The following is a 20,713-nucleotide window of genomic DNA, read 5'->3' as shown; positions in this document are numbered from 1 at the left end:
ATTGGGGGGCACGGTCACAAAAAAACATGCAGTTTTTGGCCAGCCGGGGCACCTGATGGAGGGGAAGGGAACTGTTTGGAATAACGTGTTCCTTCCACACACTACATCCAACCGGGGAAACTCTCCCCTGTCAGGAGATAAGAAGCCACTTGGACTACTCATGCATAGAAGAAAGCATGAGGTCAGTCCGTTGCTCCACTGGCAGAGGGAGTGTAGCGCCCAGGTTTTTTGATTGCTTAAAAAAGGTTGTATTCTTTAAATGAAGTCCCGGATTGCAGCTTTTAAGAATAAATCACACTTTATTAATGTACATGAAACATGGTATTAAAATGGTACTGGTGGCTGTTAGATTGTTATTCACATTCTACAGTGGACATTATGTTCCCTCAACGTCAAGTTTAGGGGCATACAAATTGTAATGTCTACTGGGTAGAATTGCAAAGGCAGCACATATAAACACAGCCATCACGTAGCTCACACCAGCTAATAATAGCCTAATTCAGGGGTGGGCAACTTTGATGATGGCGAGGGCCACTATATTTCCACCTTCACTCCAGAGGGCCACAATGCATATTGCTACATCGCGCTGCGATGCGTTTTGAGCTTGTAGATCGGCTATTTTTTGCTTCTTTTGAATTGGAATCCTGAATAATGTTGTTGTTAAACACATTTCAAACACATTTAATTATATAGTCATGTTAACTTTATGAACTTAAATACAAATACATTGGACATAAAAAAAAAGAAATTTTAATACTACTCTACTAGTCATTAAGCTACAAATATATACTGAAGGAATTAAAGCAGGTCATGTTTGGAATTGTAACAGGTGAAATCAATTATATTTCAATATTCCGGTATTAACCTGTCGGGCCGCATTAAGGGCCGCCAGTTGCCCATGTATGGCCTAATTAATACATAGTGAAAAGCATGGATTCAGCACACAGCCTTTTCACAGATCCACTGGAAACTGCGGAAACAAAACACATCAGTCCATCCTCTAGACTTATTATCAAACACAACACATTCTTGTGTTACGTTGGTTTCGGCCCTTCTGTTATCAGGCTGACCAGGGCTCCAGAACCTGGAGGAAAAGGGAACATTTTCATTCATTACAACAACATTCACTCCAAATGTCTCCTTGTTTATTCATGACCTCAAATTATACACGCAGTATTAGATGCAAATGAACTGGATAAAAGTAGACACCAGACACACTGCGCCACATTTAGACTATAAGGTAGCATATGGAAACCTTGTATGTCCACATTTAGACTATAAGGTAGCATATGGAAACCTTGTATGTCCGAAACCGTTTGTTTTGTATTCATCATTTTTTTAATTATTGGGTGTGAGGCGTTGCGTGCTTGTAGATCAGCTGTTTTCACTACTTTTGTGCGATGGGCCGATGGCCATATGATGAAGGAGTGCTTTACTTTGCGAAAAAAATTACAAATTTGAAACTTGGAGATATAAGGTTTCTGCCCGACAATGACGATATCAAAAGCAGAACTTCATCTTTCGTGTAAGTAAAGGGCTTTGCACACAGGCGTGGTTTTTTTCCCTGTTTGCTGCATGATTGAAACGCATTGGATTTGGTGTGCAATTCTGTGCGGAATCTGCGCTGCGGATCCAAAAAGGAGTCATAAAAGGAGTCAATGAGTTTTTACCACATGCGACAAGACGCACAAATCGAACTGGGTTCAATCGAGAAAAAAACGCACTGACTGTTTTCTATACCACACCGAACATGAGCGTTGGGGTGAATTTTGGATGCATTCAAGCTGCAGCGCAAACAGCTATGCAAACCCACCTATACACGGCAGGTCAATGCACTCTAATCTAATGTGCTCTTTAAATAGAGGTTATTGATGCACTGGGACACTGGGCTAGACTTTAGACCAGGCCAGAGCTGGTCTTATAGGGACACAAGCTTCTGACTCTTCTCACTCCGCAATATAACCAGGACTGATGCATCCCGACCACCACAACTCATTTTAAAACCCCTAATATAACTCATCAATACACAGATGGGCGCAAGTAACAACTAACGCTACCTACACAACACAGGCGCTGGACTTAAAAGTTGTTTCTATAGCATCTATTATATTTTGTGGGCTGCCCTTGTGTACAATACATGATAGGGCTCAATATCGTAATGACGATGTAGTAGGCCTAGTACAGGGATGTCAAACTCAAATAGAGGGAGGGCCAAATAAAATTTGAAAAATTGTACAGGTCGAGGGCCGGACTCGTTCGATGTTTATTTAAACCGTATTGAAATGATTGTGCAATTGAACCTGGACCTAACACAGCCTATATTAAATTAAAGGGGCACTCCACCACTTTTCAACCTATGTTCATATAATTGGTCCTCACTCAATTTTTTTTTCTCTCAGAGGAGGGCTGTGGGCAGGTCAGAAACCCATCGTCTTGTGACATCATTGATTGCCAATCCAGCTTATAGAAACGGCAGGCTTTCTATTCCTGAAAAGTTGCAATTTTAAAGTGGAAGCCATTGTTCTCGCGATAATAAAAATCTAAATGTTTTTTTCAAAAATATTGATTAATCTTTGTTTTTTTAACCCTTAAGTTCTGTTCGGGTCATTTTGACCCGTTTTACATTTTCATTTGGAAAAAAAAGGTAGAAGTTCACATTTTTTCCACCTGAAACTCACTGGCCTTAAAGATTCTTCTGAGATGAACATTTAAAAAAAATATTTTTGCACTACAACCATGCTACACCCCCCTCATATCTTTTTGAACCTTAAGGCGAGACACTACAGGTGAATAGGGTAAAAAAAATAACTAATAGCTACCACAATGAAACTTTTCCTGATGATTACTTACATCAAAACTAAGATTTTTTGAATTACAAGTTTTCTGAAATCATATGTTTAGATATGCAAATGAGGCATTATATGCGCTAATAATGCCCAATTTGCAATTTAGCTCTTTCAGTGTTTAATGTGATATAGCAAAGCAGAAATGCAAACATTTACTATATATATCATATGAATTGTTTGGTATTGAGTCAAAGTCAATGTATCATGATGATTTATTAAGTTAAAATTTATATTAGTGTTTTTTTTTTTTTACCAAATATCCCCCGGGTCAGAATGACCCGAACAGAACGAAGGTGTAGTGAATCTGAACAGAACTTAAGGGTATGATGATGTCACAAGACGATGGATTCTGAACTTCCCATAGCTCTCCTAGGAGACTTGGACTGAGTAGATATTTTATCATGAACATTAGTGAGGACCTATTATATGAAGACAGGTTGAAAACTGGTGAACTACTCCTTTAAGTAAAACATAAAATCATAAAATCAGTCGCAATATTTAATAGTTTGCTGCTCTATGATCCTCGCCAATCACTGATTTTATATAGTAGAATGAGAAAGTAAATCAAATTCACACAGAAGACACACAGGTTTGCCCTTCACATCCGTGAACATGTAAGCTACTCTGCCTCCCACCTGGCTTGAAAAGCTGAAAGTTGACCACAGGCAATACGCTTCCTTGCACTCACGGGCCCTCGATACGCACAAATTCACTTGCAGTGCATTGTGGGACTTGTATTATGGTGTTGCGTGCAATATACCAGCAGGCCATTTCTATTATCATCCCGCGGGCCAAAGATAATTCATTCACAGGCCTGATTTGGGCGCCTTGAGTTTGACATACAGTATGTGGCCTAGTATGTTTGTGAACTATTTTATAATTACATTTAATACCATTTTAGAAACATGTTGCAAAGAACAACAAGAGAAACATGTAACAGATAAGTCTCACGTTGGTGTGGTCAGTGTCGTCCCGTCCACCCACTCAAATATATCTTCTTTCACTTTGTCCGTCAAACCCAACCACACAGTCTGGTAAAGACGTGCGACAAAGTCCTGGACAGAAAAACAGCTGGTTACTGATGGACATCATGGGTTGCATTTGTAGTCCTAAACAGCCATATTGAGGACCAACACAGGTGTTTCAATGTGTCTGATTGGTATAGAACTAATGTTCTGTTAGCCTAGGGTCCCTTCACTTTTCGGGGTTTGATCCTGTCAGGAGCGGAAACCATTTTACAAGTAGACAGACTACACTTTGGCCTGGAACTATCAAACCGGATTCAGGTTTAACCTAAAATATTCCCCTGCACTCAAGGACACTTTTAGGGCCTACCTACTAAACACCTAGCTCTGGTCCATAGCGTTAGTGGAGTTCTCCCTAACGCTATGTTCCTCTACCTCCCAAATCCTTGGCAAATCTGGAAAGACCTGTCGTCTGGTCCGAAAATAACAAAAACTGTTTCGCCCCTCACCAAACCAAAGGTATCAGAGGACAGTTGAAAGCTTACTCTACTTAGTGGATGCGGTCTGAGCCCCCCACCACACACTTAAAATATATTTCTAGGGCAAAATGAAAAATATTCCACCGGATGGAGACTCCATTTCTTCTAGTTTTTCCACTATTTGTGGTCGCCATCACGGTGCCAACTCACTACTGCCGTGCAGGTCAGAGGACCGAATTACACAGAGCATTAGTCTCACTGCGACGTTGTAAGCGATGTTTCGTCTTCACCAGGAAAAGCGTCTCCATCCGGTGAAATATTTTTCATTTTGCCCTAGAAATGTAATTTAATCGTGTGGTGTGGGGCTCAGACCGCGTCCACTAAGTAGAGTAAGCTTTCAACTGTCCACTGATACCTTTGGTTTGGTGAGGGGCGAAACAGTTTTTGTTATTTTCGGACCAGACGGCTGTGTTTTCCGGATTTGCCAAGGATTCGGGAGGTAGAGGAACATAGCGTTAGGGAGAACTCCACTAACGCTATGGACCAGAGCTACTAAACACCTTGATGCGGCGTAGTTTTGCTTTTGGAAAATTTGTTTGGTATATGCATCTTTTAGTCCAACTTGTAGCGACTGGCAAGACTACACTAGGCTACTCCAGCATTTTAATAGGGATTGGGGAAACAAACGGGGGAAACAAAACAAAGCAACACCGCTTATTCTGCTTGTGGTTTCCGCCTAGAACGGATCAACGGCCCGTTGACACCAGGCTTTCCCCCATGAAAGCCTGGTGACGTGAGGTTAATGTTCTATACACCAAACAGAACACCTGTGTATGTTGGTCCTCAACATGGCTGGTGTAGGACTACAAATGCAACCCATTAATAGATTTGTATCATCACAAAGGAATAGGTTACAACTTACAGCACACATGTACACACAGGCCATAGGCCTACCTGTTTTTCTTTGCTATTTATGACAATCAAGTCTGACTGTCTGTCTTTACACCACTGTCTGCTGTTCTCCCACGATGTCTCCCCAGCAGAGATGTAATAACAACTGCCGCCAAACCTCCGCCAGACAGGGAAGTCTAACCACACATAACAATATCGTTTTTAGACACCTGTTCTTTCATTATTTTGCTATGCATTGATGAAGAATGAAGAAAAAACTGTGATGTCTCACTGACCAGTCACTAGTGGGTCTCTCTCCTTTGTGTTGGACTGAGCTGTTTGGAAACAATGTTTTAAAAATGGGAGATAATAATAATTGTATGTATTGTCATCTTCACAGTCTGTTCCAAAAGAAAAAAACACAGAACCATATAACACTGAACAACACAACACCAAAGCAATGTCTAACACAGAAGCATCATATCAGCGAGGCAGTTTGTTTAATGCTGCTATGGCCGAAGGGACAGAAGTTGAACTCCTACTGAAACAAACTCTGGTCCCATTTCAAAGATCTGTATCTTGGTCCAGATGGCATGATTCTGGAGTGATGTAAGGGATGATCGGGGTCATTTGTTATTGTGATGCTAAACGTGTGATGGCCTTATCGTTCATAGCACAAAGTGTTGGTGTGGGAGACTCGCTATTTAAATCCACTCATATTCTTCTGACTATGCATACAGCATACATGGGCAACTGGCGGCCCGGGGGCCACATGTGGCCCTAACCTTCACTTAATGCGGCCCGCAGGTTGATATTGGAGTACTGATATATTATTGATTTTAGCTGTTATAATTCCAAAAATGACCAGCTTGAATTACTTAAGTCTATATTAGTAGCTAAATGACTAGCATTAAAATGTTTTTAGTATTTTTTATGTCCAAAGTATTTTATTAAAGTTCATAATGTAAACATAAGAACATATAAATGCATTTGATTTTTTTTTTGAAAAAAAAAGAAAAAAAAGTAACTTTCTAGGATTCCCATAAAAAAATAGCAAAAATAGCCGATCTACAAGCTCAAAACGCGCCGCAGTGCGACGCGTTTTGAGCTTGTAGATTGGCTATTTTTGCTATGTACGGTATATGCAATGTGGCCCTCTGGAGTGAGTGTGAAAATGTAGTGGCCCTCTCCATCATCAAAGCTGCCCACCCCTGGCATACAGTCATGTTCTAGTGTGAGGAGTGAACAGGGGAAGGGGATTGACGGGATCGACGTCACTTGATTCCCTTGTTTGGCCCGGCAAAAAAACTAGGATGTGTGTCTCAAAGGATTATTATGATTATTGGCAGAATCGTGGAAAGTTTCGAATATTTGGCGGCCCCGTTTAAATTTCTCACTAGATCGGTGGTTGTTGCAAAATGTACTGTACCTGCACTACAAAAAGCCATAAAATGTAACAATGTGTACGTTCTGTGCTGTGTTGTTTTCACACGAAGAAGCAATGGCGGATTCGACCAAGACCCGAAATACCTGTAGTATGTGTATCTCAAAGAATAGAGTGCATTCTAGTTATACAAACTATTAAGGGGGTTCCACACTACGTGTGGTCACCGCCTCCTAGCAATTCATTTTCAATGGGAGGCGGGCGGCTTTTTCAGCCGCGCAGCGAAGTTTTGGGACGGCGAGGCGAGCAGGCACGCTCGTGCTCGTTTGTGCATGCGTATACACGGGCGGTGAGAGATGGATTGTGTTCATCTTTGTGAAATACCGCGCGGCGTTTAATCACTGAACGAGTGTGTTTGTGTCTCACCGCGGCGCGGCCACCGCTGATCCTAGCGGCAGCCCCGACAGAAACCGCCTGTAGTGTGGAGGGCACCTTACTAGTCTGCAACTAACACATTATGAGGTATCTTTATGAGCTACTGTATTGAAAACAACACATGTTGGATCACCGTAAAAAAATAAAAATAAAATAACATACATTGATGAAAGGTGACTTACAGAGACATATTAACAGAACAATGTTGAGGAGAATCAGAACGGCACAAAGCACTCCCACGCTGACTCCCACCCGGCCCGGCAGTCTGATTTCTGCAGAACACACACGCACGCACGCACACACACACACACACACACACACACACACACACACACACACACACACACACACACACACACACACACACACACACACACACGATATGTTTTAGCTCTAGGATCATACCTCATACCTCATATCTTACCTCAGCGGTTCTCAACCTTTTCAGGCCGTCATCCCCAAAATAATCATATTTGACCTGCCCCCCCCCCCCCCCCCCCTATTTAACAATTTGATCAATGTTTAATTTGTCATTTTAGAGGTATTAAAAAGTTCTTAAATTGTCACAGTTAGAAATGTGCAGACACCCTCTATGCACTTAAAACTTTAAGTTGGTTTGTTTACTGTTGAGTGAAAAAAAAAACAAAGTTAAGTTAAGCATCTGGGGACCACCTCCAAAGATTTAGGGACCCGACCCACAGGTTGAGAACCACTGTCTTGTCACCTATCATCTCTCAAGCCAGATTCTCTTCTATGTGGATGGGTTTCCCCAGACGTCTTGTCTCTTACCAGACTGCAGTATCTTCAGCAGAGCTGATGTCCCCTGCTGGGTCGTGGTCTTGTTGGAGTCAGCAGGGTCGTCTTCCTCGTTCATCTGGACCTCAAGGTGTTCATAGTTCCCCACCACGGCCATGTCTAGTGTCTACAGTATCACCTTATCCTGTTATGTCTAATATATCCACAGGTACTGTATATCTCCTACAGTAGGCCTATATCCTGCTATGTCTATGCCTACAACACAGGTATCACCTACTGTATATCCGGCTGTATCTACAGTATACCGTATTATTACATGAATTCTCCAGGCTGGTTGTGATATGGCCCAATATGCTATGGTGCTCTACTTTGTGTGTGCATCGGTCCCTCGGTGTGTGTGTGTGTGTGTGTGTGTGTGTGTGTGTGTGTGTGTGTGTGTGTGTGTGTGTGTGTGTGTGTGTGTGTGTGTGTGTGTGTGTGTGCGTGCGTGCGTGCGTGCGTGCGTGTGTGTTTTGTGATTACCTTTTGAACTGTAGGAAGGGGGTGTTGGTGAGTGGCCATCCCTGATTGGTTGGTGCCCAGATACAGAATAGGACAGTTCAGGGATGGAGAGTGAAAGGTGCCCCACACAGTTCCAGTTGGAACAGGTAGGGGGCAGCGTAGCTCATGTCATGTTGCTGGGACCCTGTTGATGCTCTTTAACCACCTAAAACCATTAAGACCACTTTAACCATTATATTATGCTTTAACTATTGAAAAATAGCAGATATACAAGCTCACAAGCTTGTATATCTCTATATATGCTATTTAAAAAAAAATATATATATATATATATATATATATATATATATATATATATATATATATTATATATATATATATATATATATATATATACTGTATATTGATTTCTATCTTTTTAAAAGCGAACATTGGTAACTGAAATTAGCTTCTAGGGGGTCCCTGGAACAACATATTTTGAGATGGGGTCCACGGCCAAATACATATAATTCTAGGGGTCCCTGACATGAAAAAGTCTGAGAACCACTGACATAGAAAGATACGTTTTTCAAAAACCTTAGAAAGATTTAAGAAGACATTAATAGAATCTGAAAACATCTGAAAAAATGTTTGAGAACCACTGACATAAATGTACGTTTTTCAAAAACCTTAAGGCTTTAGAAGACATTTATAGAATCATTTACTCAAGTACTGTACTTAGCTACCATTGTGAGGTATTTGTACTTTAGTGGAGTATATTTCCAATGTTCACTACTTTTACTTCTTTCAGTACTTACTACTCTGCTACATCTCAGAGGCAAATATTGTTAGTTTACTCCACCACAATTATTTGAACATCTTAAGTTACTATTTACTTTTACTTGTGCATTTTGATTATTACCGCAAAACACATACATTAACCATTTCAGCCCTATTTCGGCCATTTGAAAATAGACGATCAATGCGCCACACATTGTGAGCTTGTAGTTTTATCTTTTATACATTTGAAAAGCTCGAAATGGGAGCATTCTGCATAATGAGTACTATTACTTTTGGTGCTTTAGATAGAAGTACACCTTTATGCCAATATGTGTTTGTACAGAAAATTGCGACCTCCAAGCTCACAACTTGTCGCAGTGCGACGCGTTGTGAGCTTGGAGGTCTGCTATTTTCGGTGCATAATCAAGTCAATACTGGAGATCATGTGGCGTAGCAGCATGGATTTCTACACAGAGAGGGCAATACTTTCAACATAAGAAGCTGCGTTTGAGTTCAGGAGGGTTTGGACAAGGCAATTCCCTTCAGGTATGGCATGGAAAGAGGGGGCATTTGCATTTCTTTCACCATAGTAAAAACTGCATTCATGGTCTGGAGAGGGCAGGGGCTCAAGCCCCCTTTTATATCTATATGTGCATGTGCCTGACTGGGAGTGTGAACAACATTCCAGGGCCTCACTATAACGTGCCTGCTCCCACATGGGTTCTGACAGCTCCATGGGGTTCCTGCATGCCAATTAGTGGCTGCTGCCTCGGTTCCAGCTCTGTGCTGTGGCCATTTCTACACCAGGGACGTGCTGGGCCCCTGATTCAGCCCGGGAAAAAGAGTTGGAGAGGCCCTCATTGCGCGCTATATAGAGAGAGATCTCTCTCTATAGTACTGCTGCTACTCAAAGATTTGCCATTTCAGATCATGACAAGTGACAAGCCAGTGGGCAAATTACATGAATTAGGCCTATATTTCGTTGTTGTTGGGTGGAAACCTTGTATGTCCAAAACTGTTTGTTTTGTATTTATCATTTTAAAAATGATTTAAACTGGTGAAAACAGCCGATCTACAACCACACAACGCCTCGCACCGCGAGGCGTTGTGTGCTTGTAGATCTGCTGTTTTCACTACTTTTGTGCGACGGCCTTGTATGAAGCAGGGCTTTGCTTTGCGAAAAAAAAAATCTACAAATTTGAAACTTGGAGTTTCTGCCCGACAGTGACGATTTACTTTGTTGGCCGCCCAGCCCCCAAAATGGAACAAGGGCCGACATTTTTTATTTATTTTTTCCTAATGGCCGGCCTGGACCGGCCCGGAATGAACCGGCCGTTCGGGAGTTGTCCCGCTTTTCCCAATGGCCAGCACGTCCCTGTTCTACACCACAGCCCCACAAGAACCACGGTCAGACCAGAGACCACAGACTGTCACAGGTAGGTGTCTAGGAGGTAGAAGGAGAAGTCCAGCGAGCTTCAGCCAAGTTGGAGGCACAAGGGCTCGTCGACGGTGCTCAACGGGGACAAGACTTGAATCGGAGAGAATAAACACCTGGGGAGGGACTTCAGGAGAGACTATACTGTATACCCAGATACAAATACTGCCTGGAACGCTCGGCTGGGTCTGCACATAGTGATTATTTTGCAAGGGTGAACTGGTGGTTTTCGACTTGCGTCTTTCGTCAGAGTCAAACTAGGGCACAGGTCTGTCTGTAAAGGAAAAAGATGAGTGAAATAGTTTTCGACCCAAAATGAGAGACTGTTTGGGAGTTCTTCTTAAAAGTGCATATTGCTGTCAGTTCATCCACTCACTCTAATCGATTAAAGCCAAGAAAGCTTCTGTGTCATTTTAGATTTTAGCTATTCATATACACATACAGCAACATAAATTCTTTTCAGAAAACTCTTTAGAACAGTGGTTGTGAAAAACAGCAGATATAAAGGACTGTAAAAGACGAGTAAATTGTTCCGACCCCAAAAATGAGAGACTGTCTGGGGGTTCTCTGTGTGATGGTGTTGGGCTTCTTTCTGCTGAGCTCGTCTGCCTCGGGCGTGTTGGTCACGGAGGGACAGTTAGGACAGGGAAGACAGGGGGGACAGGGGGGACAGGGGGGACATGAAGAGGCTCGGGACAGCCACACCTTCAGCAAGGAGAGCGACACCTCCAACAAGGCCATCTTGGAGATGCTGCACATCGACAAGGTGTCCGCCTCGCACCGCCAGCTCCAGCCTCACCCCTACATGAGACAGGTCTACCTCCTCCTGGACTCGCCGGACGCCCACGAGGACCTGCAGGGCAACTCGGACGCCACGCTGGTGCAGAGTTTCCGACGCGTCTTCGGTAAGAGAGTCTGCTGCCCTTTAAAAAACCCACTTAAACCCCCATATGTTGTAGTGTAGTTCCAGACTCTATGTCTGGAAGATTGTGGAATAGTTGTCCGGGGTGCGGAGCGGCAGTGGCTCGGCCACCGTTCAATCCCAGGCTCCCAAAGATGTAGTGTCAAAGTGTCCTTGAGCAAGACTCTGAACCCCTAGTTGCTCCCGGTGAGCAGGTTGGTGCCTTGCATGGTTTCCTCCACCATCGGTGTATGAATGTGTGTCACAGTGTGTGTGAATGTAATGCCCAATCTATGTATGTAAAGTGCCTTGGATAAAAGGCTCTATATATACAGTAAATGCACCATTTACCATTTATGCTAGACTGACTAACATCTCCATAATTACGTTGTATTCATTCATACAGTCCACAGCATGATCAGGTTGAGTGACCTCTAGACCTACTGCACATATACTGTACATAGAGCTGCTACCTTTAAACACATTTTACATCTGAGGTTTTTATTATATTAAGACACTTGCTTTGGCAATGTAAACGTATATGTTTTCTCATTCCAATAGAGCTCCTTTGAATTGACATTGTGTACTGTGTTGAACCGACCCATGCAGCTCCAGAGCACGCTCCCCCAGGCTGGATGTGGTTCAACATCTCCCTGCAGTCCAAGCCTTCCATGACGGGAGCAGAGCTGGTTCTGTTCAGGAAGACCCTTCACCCCAGGCCGCTCAGCGTTACTGTCACCCTGCACAGCCTGCTCACCTCACCGCAAGGTTATCATTATTATTATTATTATTACTGTCACCCTGCACAGCCTGCTCACCTCACCGCAAGGTTATTATCATTATTATTATTACTGTCACCCTGCACAGCCTGCTCACCTCACCGCAAGGTTATTATCATTATTATTATTAATGTCACCCTGCACAGCCTGCTCAGCTCACTGCAAGGTTATCATTATTTTTCTTCTGTTATTCCATGTTGACTGTTTAGTTCCATTTCAATTAATTTTTTAAAAGTGGGTTTAATAGTTCAGGGTTTTTTGTTGGTGAAAAGACTATAGCTTTTAGTTTAGTTAGTGGTAACTACCGGCAACACACTATTGTATTCCTACTATGCCTATACACTACATGTTTATATCCACCTGTTTCTGCGGGAATTTACTGTAGAATTATGTGTGGGACACATACGGTAAGCGTGTAGAAAACAGCTGAGGACAGCTGACATACAAGCTCCCGTTGGGAGCTTGTAGATCACACTCAGCTCGGTTCGGCTGCTGACACCGGAACTGCCGCCCACCTGCTGTGCAATGCATGATGGGACGTCAGAAACTTGTGGATAGAGGGTTTAATAGTTTTGGGTTTTTTTTTGCTGGTGAAAAAACTATAGTTTTTAGTTTAGTTAGTGGTAACTACAGGCCAGGGACGTGCTGGGCTCCTGATTCAGCCCGGGAAAAAGAGTTGGAGAGGCCTTCATTTTTATTATTACTTTTTTTTGTTATATTTTGTCATTGTCGGGTGGAAACCTTATATGTCCAAAACCGTTTGTTTTGTATTTTTCATTTGAAAAATGATTTAAACTCGTGAAAACAGCCTATTTACAAGCACACAACGCCTCGCACCGCGAGGCGTTGTGTGCTTGCAGATCTGCTGTTTTCACTACTTTTGTGCAACGGCCTTGTATGATGAAGCAGGGCTTTGCTTTGTGAAAGAAATTATACATTTGAAACTTGAAGATACGAGGTTTCTGCCCGACAGTGACGATTTACTTTGTTGGCCGAACAGCCCCCAAAATGGAATGAAGGCCGACATTTTTTTTTCTTCTAATGGCCGGGCTGGACCGGCCGGGAATGAACCGGCCGTTCGGGAGTTGTCCCGCTTTTCCCAATGGCCAGCACGTCCCTGCTACATGCACACTATTGTATTCGGCCCGAGAATCGGGTGCCAACAAAGTGAACCTGTGTTTTCTAAACATCTGAGTGATGTTATCCAGGTTGTAAGGCTGCAAAAAAGTGAAGCTTTTGTACATGCTTCACTTAACATCACAATATGTAATATAAATGATAAGACAGGACTTGTTTCCCACTAGTGGATTCCTTGCGACTCCTGTCAATGCAACCTCACCTCCATGCAATTTCCCAGAATTGCATTGTTCTAGTTTTATACTAGCTCTACTGTGTGAGTGTTTTTGTTTCTAGATGGGGCAGTCAGGACTCAGGAGTGAGATTCCAAAAGCTCGTAAATATAGCAAAAAGTGCTTATCTTATCTACATCTGCGCTGACGTGAGCTCGTAGATCAACTATTTTGCTCATATTTTGACAACATGCCTTAAAACCTAGCAGAGTTTTTACTGTCTCTTTGTGGTTATTTTATTTTTATTGTTTTCATGAACCCCGCTTCAAGAGGAGGAGGGGTCTCCTGCTAGGGAGAGGACCATGGCTCTGGAGGAGAGGACCCTGGAGGAGAGGACCCTGGCCCTGGACCAGAGGCCCTCGTCGGGCTACGATGTGTTCGACGTGTCCCCGGTGCTGGAGGCGGCCTCCAGGCCCACAGACTCAGACACGGTGGTGGTGTTGGTGGGCTTCCAGCTGCGCTACAGGGACGAGACGGGCAGCCTGGAGCTCCACGAGGCGCTCACACACAGCCTGTACTGCCTGAGGAGGGGCTCTCTGAGAGAGCCTCTGCTGGTGCTCTACTCCCACAGCACTGGGAACCACACATAGGGTGAGGGTGAGGGTGAGGGTGAGGGTGAGGAAGAGGGTGAGGGTTAGGGTGAGGGTGAGGGTTAGGGTGAGGGTTAGGGTTAGGGGGCCTCTATAGCCCTAGCTTAGTGTTTCTCAAATCTCAAATGGGGGTACATGTACGGTACTAGGGGCACGTAGGGGTACTGCAGGAGGTAAATGAGGAAAAACTAGGAAAATGGGGATATATTTTATTGTTATGGTTAATGATGTTATGGTTTGAACCTGCTCATCTGTACATTTCTAAACCAAATGACATCAATAACCTGACTAGTAGTAAGTAGTAACTGTTATTGAATAGAAAGCAATGTTTATTTTCCATTATGCTGTTTTATTTTTAAACGTATTGGCATTGGAAACGGACCTTTGACATTTTTCTGTAGTCGGGGGAAGGAGGCACGTGGCTTCTGAAATCAGTGTAAGGGGATACAGCAGCCAAAACAGATTGAGAACCACTGCAGTGGTTCTCAATCTGTTTTGGCTGCTGTATCCCCTTACACATGCCCTATCTGGTCTAGAGCGCCAGGACTTCTTTCTACGCCCTAGCAGGAAACAGGCTCACATACAGGACAAGGAATTCACTGCCCTGCAAGGGCTCCACTTCAGTAAAAAATAAACGAAACTATAATTTTCTACTCACCTATACAAAGGCTGTTTTGTGATGTTGAAAGTTGAAACATTCAACCTCCACAAGGTGGTGCTAGAGTACTTCTATCATTTCCATGTTGTTAACAAAGCACCATGATAAGAGAGATTAATGCTCACATTAGAGCATACAGTAATTCTGTATTCTTCTGTTTTCAGAGTTAAAAATTATAATTATTCAACGAGAGAATAGCATTTATGTATAATCTGCAATATGACCTATACTGCAAACATATTGATATAAACTGTCTTTAAACATATGAGAGCATTGTCTCATTAATGTGTTCATTCATAATGCCTATAGACATAATAATGATGATGATGATGATGTTGATGATGAAAATTATAATAATAATAATAATAATACTGCAGTATATCACCTTTAATACAAAACATGTAGCTAGTGCATTACACTAAACATATTACAAGAAAATACATGATTTAGCGGAAAATCTTAACCAGAAAATGAAAATAGCATTTGATTCATTGATTATACTTTATTAACAGCTTGTAAATAGTACAGTGGTAGGATTTTACAATGACAATAAAAGGATAACACAAAAAGTCCTCATTGTAGATCTACAACCTAACAACACATCACAATGAGCTTGTAGATCTGCTATTTTCTAACAGCCAAAGTATAGCATAGGGCTTAAATGGTTATGTAAAGCAAATAATCAATCAATAAGAAAGTTAAATGGTAAATAAAATGTAAATTAATTCAATTAAGATTAAAATTGGTGAGAAATGGATCCATAACTTCTCTTGCAATGTTTTAAGAATCCAACATAACAAACTTTGTATTAATCTACATGAATAGGCCTACATTGTAGCAACACACCAGCTAACTGATACATGGTGAACATGATGGTTTCAGCACAAAACTCTTTCACACATCCAGAACATGGAGTTAGAACACCGGCGATCGTTCCATCCTTTGCTAGGAAAGCCAGGAAAAGACCCATCATAATACTCAACACAGTCTTCTTCTGCATTAGGGTGCGAATCGGTTTCATCATGAGGCGCACCATGCTCCCAGAACCTGTAGAAGTAGGAACATATAATTATTACAATACTTTTACAAGGATGCTTTTTTCACTCTAAATGCTTTATTTTTTAATCATGACCTCATTTTATATTCAGTGGTTTTCAATCGTTTTGTGTCCAAGAAACACCAGTATTCATAGCCGATCTACAAGTTCACAACACGTCACATCGCAATGTGATGTGAGCTTCCCAGCCAACATGTCCACCTGGGTACCATATGGGCCCAGTGTGGGTAACTGGGTACCAAGTGGGCATGGGCTAGAAGTGGGCAAACTTGGTGGGTCCCATACGGGTTTTTGTGTGGGCTAAGTGGGCATGGGCTTGAAGTGGGCAACATTGGTGGGTCCCATAAGGGTTTTGAGTGGGCTAAGTGGGCATGGGCTTGAAGTGGGCAACCATGGCTGGGTCCCGTGAGGGTTACGTGTGGGCTAAGTGGGCATGGGCTATAAGTGGGCAACCATGGCTGGGTCCCATGAGGGTTATGTGTGGGCTAAGTGGGCATGGGTTAGAACTGGTCATCCATGCCTGGGTCCCTTATGGGTTATGTGTGGGCTAATTGGGCATGGGTTAGAACTGGTCAAACATGCCTGGGTCCCTTATGGGTTATGCGTGGGCTACGTGGGCATGGGTTAGAACTGGCCAACCATGCCTGGGTCCCTTATGGGTTATGTGTGGGCTGAGTGGGCATGGGTTATAACTGGTCACGCGTGTCTGGGTCCCGTATGGGCTAAGTGGGCATGGGTTAGAACTGGTCTACTATGCCTGGGTCCTTTATGGGTTATGTGTGGGCTAAGTGGGCATGGTTTAGAACTGGTCAGCTATGCCTGGGTCCCTTATGGGTTATGTGTGGGCTTAGTGGACATGGTTTATAACTGGTCACGCATGTCTGGGTCCCTTATGGGCTAAGTGGGCATGGGTTAGAACTGGTCAACTATGTCTGGGTCCCTTATGGGTTATTTGTGGGCTAAGTGGGCATGGCTTATAACTGGTCACGCACGTCTGGGTCCCTTATGGGCTAAGTGGGCATGGTTTAGAACTGGTCAACTATGCCTGGGTCCCTTATGTGTTATGTGTGGGCTAAGTGGGCATGGTTTAGAACTGGTCAGCTATGCCTGGGTCCCTTATGGGTTAAGTGTGGGCTGAGTGGGCATGGGTTAGAACTGGTCAGCTATGCCTGGGTCCCTTATGGGTTATGTGTGGGCTTAGTGGACATGGGTTATAACTGGTCACGCATGTCTGGGTCCCTTATGGGCTAAGTGGGCATGGGTTAGAACTGGTCAACTATGCCTGGGTCCCTTATGGGTTATTTGTGGGCTAAGTGGGCATGGATTATAACTGGTCACGCATGTCTGGGTCCCTTATGGGCTAAGTGGGCATGGTTTAGAACTGGTCAACTATGCCTGGGTCCCTTATGTGTTATGTGTGGGCTAAGTGGGCATGGTTTAGAACTGGTCAACCATGCCTGGGTCCCTTATGGGTTATGTGTGGGCTGAGTGGGCATGGGTTAGAACTGATCAACCATGCCTGGGTCCCTTATGGGTTATGTGTGGGCTGAGTGGGCATGGGTTATAACTGGTCACGCATGTCTGGGTCCCTGATGGGCTAAGTGGGCATGGTTTAGAACTGGTCAACTATGCCTGGGTCCCTTATGGGTTATGTGTGGGCTAAGTGGGCATGGTTTAAAACTGGTCAGCTATGCCTGGGTCCCTTATGGGTTATGTGTGGGCTAAGTGGGCATGGGTTATAACTGGTCACGCATGTCTGGGTCCCTTATGGGCTAAGTGGGCATGGGTTAGAACTGGTCAACTATGTCTGGGTCCCTTATGGGTTATTTGTGGGCTAAGTGGGTATGGCTTATAACTGGTCACGCACGTCTGGGTCCCTTATGGGCTAAGTGGGCATGGTTTAGAACTGGTCAACTATGCCTGGGTCCCTTATGTGTTATGTGTGGGCTAAGTGGGCATGGTTTAGAACTGGTCAGCTATGCCTGGGTCCCTTATGGGTTAAGTGTGGGCTGAGTGGGCATGGGTTAGAACTGGTCAGCTATGCCTGGGTCCCTTATGGGTTATGTGTGGGCTTAGTGGACATGGGTTATAACTGGTCACGCATGTCTGGGTCCCTTATGGGCTAAGTGGGCATGGGTTAGAACTGGTCAACTATGCCTGGGTCCCTTATGGGTTATTTGTGGGCTAAGTGGGCATGGATTATAACTGGTCACGCATGTCTGGGTCCCTTATGGGCTAAGTGGGCATGGTTTAGAACTGGTCAACTATGCCTGGGTCCCTTATGTGTTATGTGTGGGCTAAGTGGGCATGGTTTAGAACTGGTCAACCATGCCTGGGTCCCTTATGGGTTATGTGTGGGCTGAGTGGGCATGGGTTAGAACTGATCAACCATGCCTGGGTCCCTTATGGGTTATGTGTGGGCTGAGTGGGCATGGGTTATAACTGGTCACGCATGTCTGGGTCCCTGATGGGCTAAGTGGGCATGGTTTAGAACTGGTCAACTATGCCTGGGTCCCTTATGTGTTATGTGTGGGCTAAGTGGGCATGGTTTAGAACTGGTCAGCTATGCCTGGGTCCCTTATGGGTTATGTGTGGGCTAAGTGGGCATGGTTTAAAACTGGTCAGCTATGCCTGGGTCCCTTATGGGTTATGTGTGGGCTAAGTGGGCATGGGTTATAACTGGTCACGCATGTCTAGGTCCCTTATGGGCTAAGTGGGCATGGGTTAGAACTGGTCTACTATGCCTGGGTCCCTTATGGGTTATGTGTGGGCTAAGTGGGCATGGGTTAGAACTGGTCAACCATGCCTGGGTCCCTTATGGGTTATGTGTGGGCTGAGTGGGCATGGGTTATAACTGGTCATGCATGTCTGGGTCCCTTATGGGCTAAGTGGGCATGGGTTAGAACTGGTCAACTATGCCTGGGTCCCTTATGGGTTATTTGTGGGCTAAGTGGGCATGGATTATAACTGGTCACGCATGTCTGGGTCCCTTATGGGCTAAGTGGGCATGGTTTAGAACTGGTCAACTATGCCTGGGTCCCTTATGTGTTATGTGTGGGCTAAGTGGGCATGGTTTAGAACTGGTCAACCATGCCTGGGTCCCTTATGGGTTATGTGTGGGCTGAGTGGGCATGGGTTAGAACTGATCAACCATGCCTGGGTCCCTTATGGGTTATGTGTGGGCTGAGTGGGCATGGGTTATAACTGGTCACGCATGTCTGGGTCCCTGATGGGCTAAGTGGGCATGGTTTAGAACTGGTCAACTATGCCTGGGTCCCTTATGTGTTATGTGTGGGCTAAGTGGGCATGGTTTAGAACTGGTCAGCTATGCCTGGGTCCCTTATGGGTTATGTGTGGGCTAAGTGGGCATGGTTTAAAACTGGTCAGCTATGCCTGGGTCCCTTATGGGTTATGTGTGGGCTAAGTGGGCATGGGTTATAACTGGTCACGCATGTCTGGGTCCCTTATGGGCTAAGTGGGCATGGGTTAGAACTGGTCTACTATGCCTGGGTCCCTTATGGGTTATGTGTGGGCTAAGTGGACATGGGTTAGAACTGGTCAACCATGCCTGGGTCCCTTATGGGTTATGTGTGGGCTGAGTGGGCATGGGTTATAACTGGTCATGCATGTCTGGGTCCCTTATGGGCTAAGTGGGCATGGTTTAGAACTGGTCAACTATGCCTGGGTCCCTTATGTGTTATGTGTGGGCTAAGTGGGCATGGTTTAGAACTGGTCAGCTATGCCTGGGTCCCTTATGGGTTATGTGTGGGCTAAGCGGGCATGGGTTAGAACTGGTCAGCTATGCCTGGGTCCCTTATTGGTTATGTGTGGGCTAAGTGGCATGGGTTAGAACTGGTCAACCATGCCTGGGTCCCTTATGGGTTATGTGTGGGCTAAGTGGGCATGGGTTATAACTGGTCACGCTTGTCTGGGTCCCTTATGGGCTAAGTGGGCATGGTTTAGAATTGGTCAGCTATGCCTGGGTCCCTTATGGGTTATGTGTGGGCTAAGTGGGCATGGGTTAGAACTGGTCAACCATGCCTGGGTCCCTTATGGGTTATGTGTGGGCTAAGTGGGCATGGTTTAGAACTGGTCAACCATGCCTGGGTCCCTTATGGGTTGTGTGTGGGCTGAGTGGGCATGGGTTATAACTGGTCACGCATGTCTGGGTCCCTTATGGGCGAAGTGGGCATGGTTTAGAACTGGTCAACTATGCCTGGGTCCCTTATGTGTTATGTATGGGCTAAGTGGGCATGGTTTAGAACTGGTCAACTATGCCTGGGTCCCTTATGTGTTATGTGTGGGCTAAGTGGGCAAGGGTTATAACTGGTCATGCATGTCTGGGTCCCTTATGGGCTAAGTGGGCATGGTTTAGAACTGGTCAACTATGCCTGGGTCCCTTATGTGTTATGTGTGGGCTAAGTGGGCATGGGTTAGAACTGGTCAGCTATGCCTGGGTCCCTTATGGGTTATGTGTGGGCTAAGTGGGCATGGGTTAGAACTGGTTAACTATGCCTGCATCCCTTATGGGTTATGTGTGGGCTGAGTGGGCATGGGTTATAACTGGTCAACTATGCCTCTGTCCCTTATGGGTTATGTGTGGGCTGAGTGGGCAAGAGTTATAACTGGTCATGTGTGTCTTGGTCCCTTGAGGGCTAAGAGGGCATGGGTTAGAACTGGTCAACCAAAGCTGGGTCTCATATGGGCTATGTATGGACTAAGTGGGCCATGGGTTAGAACTGTTCAACCATAGCCGGGTCCTGTAAGAGTTTTATATGGGCTAAGTGGGCACGGGTTAGAACTGGTCACCCATATCTGGGTCCCAAAGGGGCTTTGTGTGGGGTACCTGGGCATGGGTTAGAACTGGTCAACCATTGCTGGGTCCTGTATGGGCAATATGTAGGCTAACTGGGCACGGGTTAGAACTG

The 20,713-nt window shown here is 44.5% G+C and overlaps 1 protein-coding gene across 1 annotated transcript; it reads right to left on the bottom strand.

The window, feature by feature from the left end:
- Positions 1-320: 320 nt before the first annotated feature.
- On the bottom strand, positions 321-8,144 carry LOC308298460 (C-type lectin domain family 17, member A-like). The gene is made up of 6 exons (XM_080742064.1): positions 7,790-8,144; positions 7,183-7,272; positions 5,478-5,516; positions 5,245-5,378; positions 3,798-3,901; positions 321-1,084 (listed from the first exon to the last, which is right to left on the bottom strand). Exons 1-6 carry the CDS (start codon positions 7,911-7,913, stop codon positions 937-939), a joined length of 639 nt encoding a protein of 212 aa, XP_080598190.1. The 5' UTR covers positions 7,914-8,144; the 3' UTR covers positions 321-936.
- Between the last annotated feature and the right edge of the window lie 12,569 nt (positions 8,145-20,713).

The sequence above is a fragment of the Nannobrachium achirus genome (genome assembly GCF_963921795.1).
Source record: "Nannobrachium achirus genome assembly, chromosome: 14".
In the NCBI taxonomy this organism is placed as follows: Eukaryota; Metazoa; Chordata; class Actinopteri; order Myctophiformes; family Myctophidae; genus Nannobrachium; species Nannobrachium achirus.
This window is presented reverse-complemented; position numbering and strand designations above follow the sequence as displayed.